This window comes from Syngnathus acus, chromosome 15 (genome assembly GCF_901709675.1).
Source record: "Syngnathus acus chromosome 15, fSynAcu1.2, whole genome shotgun sequence".
Classification (NCBI taxonomy): domain Eukaryota; kingdom Metazoa; phylum Chordata; class Actinopteri; order Syngnathiformes; family Syngnathidae; genus Syngnathus; species Syngnathus acus.
In genome coordinates, this window is record NC_051100.1 from 33,531 (window position 1) to 42,727 (window position 9,197).

The following is a 9,197-nucleotide window of genomic DNA, read 5'->3' on the forward strand; positions in this document are numbered from 1 at the left end:
CTTACTACACTCAAAAAGTATGTGCTCGATTGTTTCTACCTCATTCTCACAGAAGATACGTACACGCATTGCCTGCACTGCAGAGGCCGTGTCAAGACTTCCGAGTACGTCATACGGGCGGGGTGCAGCTGCAGCGGTGGCGAAGTGCAAAGCAGAAGGACCACCATTTTATAACGTCGTAGATTTTCAACCCGTGAAACTCGTTCAAGCTGTTTCGAGATGGGAAATCGGGTCACTCGTGAGGACTACGAATGGGTTTATACTGACCAGCCACACGCTGACAGGAGGAAAGAGATCCTTGGTGAGTTAGCAGCAAGTTGCATAAATCCCAAACCGTACAGACGTTGCTGTGCCGCCCCTCTTATTATTATTCTTACGATTAAAGTTATCCCAGTTGGCTAATGGCTAACGGTTACAGATCAGTTGCGATTGACGTGCTCGTTCCAGAAGCTATGTCAATGACATCACTTAGCTTCGCCTATTTAGTTATTGGCTGTGTTGTAATGTACGCGATTTCGGTCAGACCAGGCTAGTCTGTGTGTGGAATGGTTCATTATTTCCCTTCACTCCCTTGGATTATAATATAGCCCATCTACGAGTCAGTCAAATAAAAATGGTTTCCCAACGCGCGCCCCGTTAAATACGTCGTCGTTGTTACATACACCATCAACGTATGCTTTTGACTATAGGAAACTGTAAAGATCAGCGTATAATGCTGTGTAAATGTGAATGGGTTGTTCGAATAACAAAACAAAAGTAAATAAAATGTCCCCCGAGAGGTGGGCAAAGTTCTGCTGGGGGTGGGAGTTAAAACTCTTTCCGATGGGCTTCTGTTCCCAACAACCCGTGGCACGCAGTACGTTTAGGACATTGCTCAGAGGCATACCCCGCCCCGCACTATTTAAGCGGCGTTCTTCATCCCTCATATCATAGACCTGCTCTAGCAGCGTCTGTTTAAACGTCATTTAGAAACCTGCGCATTTGCGAAAGATGAAGCGCAAAGTGGCGAGGGATCACTGTACATCAATAAGTGAATGCATTTTGTTTTACTTTATGCAACTGCTTATTTTCTGAATATAACTTTGAATTTTTTTTTTTTTTTCCCCTTCCTACAGCGAAATATCCACAGATCAAGTCTCTGATGGGTCCTGACCTCCGGCTAAAATGGATTGTCTGCATGATGGTGGCCATACAATTTTTAGCTTTTTATTTGATCAAAGAATTGGACTGGAAATGGGTTTTGTTTTGGACTTATGCCTTCGGGAGCTGTATCAACCATTCGATGACTCTGGCTATCCACGAGATCTCCCACAATACGGCTTTCGGAAACAACAAAGCCATTTGGAACCGATACTTTGCCATGTTTGCCAACCTCCCTATCGGCTTGCCGTACTCTGCCTCTTTCAAACGCTATCACTTAGACCATCACCGCTACCTCGGAGGAGACGGTGTCGACGTAGACATCCCGACTGACTTTGAAGGCTGGTTTTTCTGTACACGTTTTCGCAAATTCGTCTGGATTATTCTGCAGCCACTTTTCTACGCCATTCGACCTCTTTGCATCAACCCCAAACCCATCACGCAATTGGAGCTGACCAATGTTTTTGTTCAGCTGGCCTTTGACATTGTGCTTTTCTGGGTGTGGGGAGTCAAGCCGGTGGTGTACATGCTGGCTGGCTCTTTGCTGGGTATGGGTCTTCACCCTATCTCTGGTCACTTTATAGCCGAGCACTACATGTTCCTCAAGGGCCACGAAACCTATTCTTACTACGGCTCCCTCAATCTGCTGACCTTCAATGTAGGGTATCACAATGAGCACCACGACTTCCCCAGCATCCCAGGACGTCGGCTACCTATGGTTAGTATACTTGAAGGTGTCACGCACCGTCACAATTATTCATGTCGGGCTTATGTGATAGCCAACACCCCACAAAACAACCTCTGAGAGCTTTGGCCCCATTCGACAAATCTCATTGCTTAATCCGTCAAAATGAAACCACCGTTGAGTCAAATCCTCATCTAAATGCTCTGCAAATGTTTCAGGTGCACACATTTTGGGCTGTGCATGGTGGTCAGTACTCCTAATTGTCGTTTCTTTTGCAGGTGAAGAAAATAGCAGCAGAATATTATGATGGCCTTCCCCAGTACACATCGTGGGTTAAGGTCCTGTATGACTTCATCATGGATGACACATTAAGCCCATACTCACGAGTAAAAAGGAAGCTCAAAGGAGATGTCAAACTGGAGTAATTTCAATGAGCGTTTCTGTGAAGAAGAAAAACCAAAAACCAAGACAATTTATGTTTTGGATATATATATATATATATATATAGTATATATATACACACACACACAAAAGTGTTAACATTCATCCATCCATCTTCTTCCGCTTATCCGGGGTCGGGTCGCGGGGGCAGCAGCTTCAGGAGGGACTCCCAGACTTCCCTCTCCCCAGCCACTTCATCCAGCTCATCCCGGGGGATCCCAAGGCGTTCCCAGGCCAGCTGAGAGACATAGTCTCTCCAGCTCGTCCTGGGTTGTCCCCGGGGTCTCCTACCGGATTGTTAACATTCAATTGTGTCTTATTTTTAATTCATGAGAAATTAGCTATGAAACAACTTACCATACTTTTACGATGTGTAGGTGAAATATTTTCCTGAAATAAGTTGCAGTAAACCTTTTGATCAACTAACGACCTGTCATTGTGAATTTTTAACATTTTGTATGGATTCTGCAACATTTTTGTCCATGTATTAACACTTGCAAGCAGTTTATGAGCTGCATTTTTCTGCAAATTTCTTAATGTATCAAATGCAAGAATGACAGGAAATTACCACATTTATCATTAAATGGCAGCCATCTTGGTTCTACAATTGTCTGCTTCATTCGAATGTTTTCAATAAAGGTAATATCAAAAATGTAAAGTTTATATTTTATGGTTGGATAGGAGGAAAAAAAGAAGAAATGAATAAAAAGGGATTATATCATTATTTACATAGTTAAGGACATTTCTATGAGGTGGTGACGATAGTGATGAATAACCGACTAACACGGGAATAATTTGAGGTTTACATAGTTAAGGACATTTCTATGAGGTGGTGACGATAGTGATGAATAACCGACTAACACGGGAATAATTTGAGGTACAGGAAACAAAATGATATACTTTATATAAAAGGTGTAAAATACTTGGTTGAAAACAATGATTAATTGTTATACCGTATTGCAGGTGAGGGCAATTCCGGTCGTCGAGGGCCGGCCGGTGCTGTCCTGCATGTTTGATAGGTCTCCCTGCTGCAACACACCTGATTCAAATGATCAGGATTGTTATCCAGTTTCTGCAGACCTTGCTAATCATCTGACCATTTGAATCAGGTGTGTTGCAACAGGGTGACATAGAAAACATGCAGGACACCGGCCGGCCCTCGACGACCGCAATTGCCCACCCCTGCCGTATTGGACTGATGCAAATACTATCCGTGATATTTGTTGTCTTGCGGAATGTAAACATGCAAGTTTGAAAGAAACCGCAATACCGAGTGTACAAGATTTCATCGTGTTAGGGCATTGTCCTTTAATAACAAAATGTTATTGAAATATTTTGTCATGTTTGTGTTGTAAAAAAAAAGATCAAATAAGACAATTTTCCATTCGCTAACTGCTCTTCTGTCAGCTCACATCAGAGGGGGCATCACATCATATCTGGTTCGCATTGTCCTCCTTGAAAAATAGGAAAGGGATGATATTGGTGAGTAAGCAGTTTTTTCCACTTCTACTTATTTAGCTTGTTCTTGTCCAACATTGATTTATAGGAGCTCCTGTTGTGTATGAGAATTTGACCGAGCCACTTTGGCACAATGATTCTATAGGTCTGCTATGCGCTTGAAGGATCAGCAGAATCAGTTCAAGCGCAATGGAAGGTTGTCGGGCTGCTTTCTAATGGGACAATTTGAAAAGGACGATGCATTGACTTGCACTTCAGATTGTTCGCTTGACCTCTTGTTTTCTGCGTGGTTATTCACTCATTAAAGAAAGTCCTAAAGCTACCTACCTACCTTAATGGCAGAAGCAAGCTCTTGTAGCGTTTGTTCATATCGGTCCTCTAGACTCTTTAGGCTTTCGGGTGCAATGATCTGCTTTTGGATCCCCCGGCTCCCTGCCTCAGTAACCATCTGAAGGAAGTCTTTCTTCTGAAGGGACGACAAAAGATGTGCCAACGCGCGAACCAATGATTTGTGTGTGGCTTGATTGCGAGTAATGCATGTATCAATAAAGATGTGTAATACCTGGACTCCAAGCAGAAAGGTAAAGGCCAGGCCAGGTTTTCCAGCTCTTGCCGTTCTTCCAATTCTGACAAAAGAACCCCCATTTAAGGTTCAATTGTTGCAACTTCGCATCTATATACGAGAGCTCACCTGTGAATGTATGTCCTGATGTACTGTGGCGCATCATAGTTGACAACACATTTGACCCCAGAGATGTCAATGCCTCTGGCTGCTGCATCCGTGCTGATCAACCTTCAAATGCCAACGTGCCCAATTACAATGTCTATATGTACCTGGTGTTGGCACAACGCTTTCATTTTGAAATACACGCCGACGCTCCGTTTCCTGTCATTTCTCCAACTTCAAGAAAACACGCTTGCGGCGTCCGGAAGAAATAGAAGGCTTGCGGAAGGCAGGCGGGGGGAGGCGGGCAGGCGAGCGAACCAACGAACGGAACGGCCCGTCCACTGATGCTTTCTATTCCTTGCGGCGTTGGCCGGGAGATTCGCCCACTGAGTCAGGCATTAGGCTCTGCGCTAAACGGCCAATGTTTTTCAAGGAGTGTGTGCGCATTCTTACACGTGGATCTTTCCTTGTTCAAATTCCTTCAGCTTCTTCTGTCTTTCTCTGGGAGACAGTCGGGAGGAGAACTCTGCTACTCGGATGCCACCAAACAGTCGTATCAGCAGGTGAAGTCTGAGTCAAACAAACGAACAGACACTTTTAGACAAATACAACCAAGATTAATACATGAAGTTGCTTTCCTCTCTAACCTGTGAGCTGTCATTCTGGAGTTAACAAAACAAAGAATGGGTCTCAACTTCAGGCGCAGGATGAAGAGGAGGAGGATGAGAGGCTTTTGGCTAAGCGTACAGGGCACATAAAATTCCTAGGAAAAATCCAAGCGGTCGCTTTTCAGTACGAGAATCCATAGGCGTTCGGTCGCTCGCACCAAACTAACCGTCAGACTTTGGGGGAAGTCAAAGTGCTCGAGTTTATGGGAGTCGACAGTTGGCTGAGTTGACAAGGGGCGAGCGGCAGCGGCGTTGGTGGAGCTGAAAAGTCTGGGCTGATGGAGGCCCAGCTGCTGCAATTTCTCTGGATTTTGCGTGAGTGTGGCAGAGAAAAGCAGCTTCTGAAGTGGCATTTGAGGAGGAGATAGGCTGGAATGGCCACAAATGAACAACAATATGATGAACCTCACAATAGGATTAGAAGGTGGAAAAAGAAGCTCAGGTTTATTGAGGCAAAACGGTACACAACAACAGCAGTGACATGAGCCACAAAGCAGAAAAGCCATTTCATGGCCATGTAAGCAGCACTTGATTTATCATCATGGGTAGGAGTGTGCATAGTAGTGGCAATTGTTTTGTGCTGTGATGCCAAACAAAAGAAGTGGCAACAAAGTAGTCGTTTAAGAGTGTCGATTTTCTTCTTCCAATTGAGATGTCTACAATGGAGGCAACAGCCAGTTTCAAAAACCCACCTGCGCACTGTGCAATCATTGCAAGAAGGCCTTGAGGGACTCACCTGGCTGCTGTAACATACAAGGGTGCTTTTTGCCTGGAGAAGGACACCTTCTCTGCTCTCGCTTCCGCCATTCCATACACTGCCTTCACCACCCGGCTGAGCCAAGACTGGCGCATACTGTCAATCATCTTGTCTGCCTCGTCAATAATCTGGGCCAAACGATGCAATCCGTCAGAACAAAGAGTTTGAAAATATCCAACCTTTGAATGCTGGGAACTTACTAGAAACCTAAGGTGATGCAGACATAAGCCCGAATTCTTGGTAATATGATCCACAAGTCGACCTGGAGTAGCTACAACAATGTCAGCTAAACAGCGTCTCACCCCCCCTCTGAGGAGAAGAAATCCAATGAATGACATCCTTACAGCTCCAAAGTTTGACTTAGACTATCATCACCTGTGTTCAGAAAGCAAAGCCAGCTCTGCCTCAAATGACTTCTGGCCTGCCAGCATGACCACTTTCAGGGTGCTTCCCTCCGCATAGGATGTAAACACCTTGAAGACCTAAACGGAGCAAAAGTTAAAGTCCCAATGATCGACACGCACACACACACACACGCACACATCTGGGTGTGGTGAAATTTGTCCTCTGCATTTAACCCATCCCCGTGTGATTTTGAGCTATCCCCCGGGGGAGAGGAGAGCAGTGAGCAGCAGCGGTGCCGCGCTCGGGAATCATTTGGTGATCTAACCCCCCAATTCCAACCCTTCATGCTGAGTGCCAAGCAGAGGCAATGGGTCGCATTTTTATAGTCTTTGGTATGACCCGGCCGGCCGGGGTTTGAACCCACAACCTTCCAGTCTCAGGGCGGCGGACACTCTACCACTAGGCCACTAAGCAAGAACCGCTTTCAGTCATTGGAAATTCGAAATCTTTTCTGGATCAAACTGAACATTTGGATTCACCAGTGCAAGTGATGACAATAGTCCCAACGCATGCGCAAACATTTAGCCACATACAAGTCAAAAGACACACGAGACCTGCTGAGCGAGCTCTTTGGTCGGTAACACGGCCAAGGCACGAACTTGGCAAACGACCCTCTTCATCAGCACCTGAAGGACAACAACATCATTAGTTCCCCCCCGAAGCTCAAATACGTATCATGAATCCTGATGGGTGCTTGACATTCGAAAGAACATCATTCATTTCCCTAAAGCTCAAGTAAAACGTAGGCCGACGGGTGCTTGACGTTCTGACTCGGATCATCTTCGAATCCAATGATTGCAGCGAGAGAAGACAATCCCTGTAAGGGATCAATGAGCGGAATGCGCTTTATCGACACCATCCGGTGAAAAAAAATGGGATGATAATAAAGATTTTGACAGATGACGGTGACTGTGTATTGTGCCCACTGGGACTCCATTTCAAGAGTGGTTCAGAGATACCAGCAAAGCAGGAAAAGAAATCTTTGCACTTCAGTTTTAGGTGGGTGGGCAGCTCACTTGTAACACAGGGATGACAAAAGCCAGAGTCTTGCCACTGCCCGTTGGAGCAGAAACACAAATGTCTCTGGGTTGATAGCCAGCTTGTCCAATCAGTAGTGCATTGTGTGCACCCTCCAAGATGACTGGGATGACCTCTGCTTGCACTGCGATTGGAGAAAGGCCACACACACATTAAGTACCACACAGCACATGTACCAGACCAACATCGAGTCACCTGGAAAAAAGTGCTGAATTCCATGATGGTGGAGTTTCTTTAGCAGCGACACACTAAGTCCTCTGATATTTGAGCAAGGCACCAGTTTACTTTTCAAGTCCCGGGGGATCACATTGGGCTGAGCCAGCCAATCGGGCAGTACTCTGTGAACCTGGGAACAGTGTGCGTGCAAAACTGAAGAAACAACAAGAACTGTGGCGACATTAGCTTCTTGGTACCCTTTAAAGAGTGTTTGTCATTTAACATGTCAGATTCAAGCGCTGGCTCAAATTTGCCCTTTGCTTACTCAGAGTGCTCCCAAAAGGCGGTCCCCATACTAGGGGTTCCGACTGGAGCCGACCGACCCTTAGTCACAAGCCGACAAGTCAAACGTGAAAGAAAGTAGTCAAAAGTGGAATGACTGCACTGCAAAAACTAATCCGTTTCAACAGCTCATCTTTGTAGTGTATTCAATTCTAGGTTGAACATGATTTGCAAATAATTAAATTCAGAGGGTTCTTTACTGTTTAACACAACATCCAATCTTCATTGAAACTTGCTTTGGCCAATTTGGAACATTCTATAGTGAGCATCAACAATTCATTGTACCTTTTGGACTGGTCTGTTTTCAAATCCTCCCAGAACTGTGAAACCAGATGGAGTAGAAGGCATCTTTGAGCTGGGATTTGGGATGTCATCATCTGGCGTCTTTTCAACCTCTCTGTAGCTGCTGACGACACCAGGCCCCCGAAGTCTATTAATTTCACAGTCTATGATGATGAAGAATTATTGTGTTATTCAAAAGGTACAGAAAATGTTGAGTGTATAAAAAAACCACACACACACACACACCTGAGTGGCTATTCTTTTGGTTCTTCATCTCAACTTTCTTTCTTCTCTTCACTTCATCCTCCACAGAATGGATATTGTCCGAAACGGCCTTGGATTTCCTCTTTTTGCATCTTTGGCTTTCTTGGCTGCTGTCATTATAGGCCTTTCTTTTCGTTTGATGACCTGATTGTGTTTCAGAACACTCTGCGAAACGTTGCTTCTGATTCTCTTGTGCCTTCAGATGCAGTTTTGAAAGAAACACCTGGGCTCGGGACTCCTTTGAAATACTTCCATCTTCATCGTCTCCAAGATACCTGTTGATTTAAAAATATTTAACGAATAGCTAACAATTCTTCATTTCAATTTCGACCCGAAATGAAACGTTTCACGTGGTACATTTACATTCATTGCATCGATATGTCAGGAAGAGCTCCTGAAGTTTGCTCAAACGAGAAAGCTACACAAACACTTTCAGTTAGTGGCCAGTATTTCCTACCTGTTTACCCGAAACAAGGACATTGCACTGAAAAATCGAACTTTAGCGTTGTTAAACTACTGCGTCTGCGTCTCCTTCTTCTTCTTCTTCTGCTGCTGCTTCTTCTTCTTCTTCTTTCTCTTCTTCTACTTCTGCTGCTGCTTCTTCTTTCTCTTCTTCTACTTTTACTCCCGCCAGCGGCGCTTTTTCTTCTTCCAGGTTTAAACAGCGGATTAGATACCTTGGCGGTGTATTACCGCCACCTACAGGATGAGTAAGTCCACTACTAGTTCGCCTGTGTCGTAGAGTTTAGCATAACAGGCCAAAGGATTTGAAAACCCTAAAATGGCTGTGGTGTAATTCAACTGAAAATGTATCTGAGGAATCCGCCTTGTGCCATTTTTTAGCAGGTTGTGGGCCTTGTCAAATGGCACACGTAGGTTGTGGGCCTTGTCAAA

At 44.8% G+C, this 9,197-nt stretch overlaps 2 protein-coding genes across 4 annotated transcripts; one reads left to right on the plus strand and one right to left on the minus strand.

Annotated features, from left to right (window-relative positions):
- Positions 1–90: 90 nt before the first annotated feature.
- Positions 91–2,950, plus strand: degs1 (delta(4)-desaturase, sphingolipid 1). The gene is made up of 4 exons (XM_037270846.1): positions 91–301; positions 1,116–1,858; positions 2,104–2,312; positions 2,528–2,950. Exons 1-3 carry the CDS (start codon positions 220–222, stop codon positions 2,248–2,250), a joined length of 972 nt encoding a protein of 323 aa, XP_037126741.1. The 5' UTR covers positions 91–219; the 3' UTR covers positions 2,251–2,312; positions 2,528–2,950.
- Positions 2,951–3,542: 592 nt separating this feature from the next.
- ddx51 (DEAD (Asp-Glu-Ala-Asp) box polypeptide 51) lies at positions 3,543–8,905 on the minus strand. Of its 3 annotated transcripts, XM_037270843.1 has the most exons (16): positions 8,761–8,905; positions 8,286–8,578; positions 8,043–8,203; positions 7,455–7,605; positions 7,238–7,383; positions 6,776–6,847; positions 6,192–6,298; positions 6,017–6,125; positions 5,796–5,944; positions 5,227–5,428; positions 5,039–5,154; positions 4,845–4,961; positions 4,416–4,517; positions 4,287–4,350; positions 4,056–4,190; positions 3,543–3,720 (listed from the first exon to the last, which is right to left on the minus strand). In XM_037270843.1, the coding sequence occupies exons 1-16, from the start codon at positions 8,781–8,783 to the stop codon at positions 3,697–3,699; spliced, it is 1,971 nt and encodes a 656-aa protein (XP_037126738.1). In that variant the 5' UTR covers positions 8,784–8,905; the 3' UTR covers positions 3,543–3,696. The 3 variants fall into 3 exon arrangements, with proteins under 3 accessions (XP_037126738.1, XP_037126739.1, XP_037126740.1); XM_037270844.1 differs by lacking the exon at positions 6,776–6,847; XM_037270845.1 differs by lacking the exons at positions 5,039–5,154; positions 5,227–5,428.
- Positions 8,906–9,197: the final 292 nt, after the last annotated feature.

Coding starts and splice junctions, on each gene's coding strand:
- degs1 (XM_037270846.1), top strand. CDS start 220: ATGGGAAATCGGGTCACTCGTGAGGACTACGAATGGGTTTATACTGAC. Junction 302..1,115: donor CAGGAGGAAAGAGATCCTTG/GTGAGTTAGCAG, acceptor CCCTTCCTACAG/CGAAATATCCACAGATCAAG. Junction 1,859..2,103: donor CAGGACGTCGGCTACCTATG/GTTAGTATACTT, acceptor TTTCTTTTGCAG/GTGAAGAAAATAGCAGCAGA.
- ddx51 (XM_037270843.1), bottom strand. CDS start 8,783: ATGTCCTTGTTTCGGGTAAACAG. Junction 6,848..7,237: donor TTGTCATCCCTGTGTTACAA/GTGAGCTGCCCA, acceptor GTTGTCCTTCAG/GTGCTGATGAAGAGGGTCGT. Junction 4,518..4,844: donor GAACAAGGAAAGATCCACGT/GTAAGAATGCGC, acceptor TGGCATTTGAAG/GTTGATCAGCACGGATGCAG.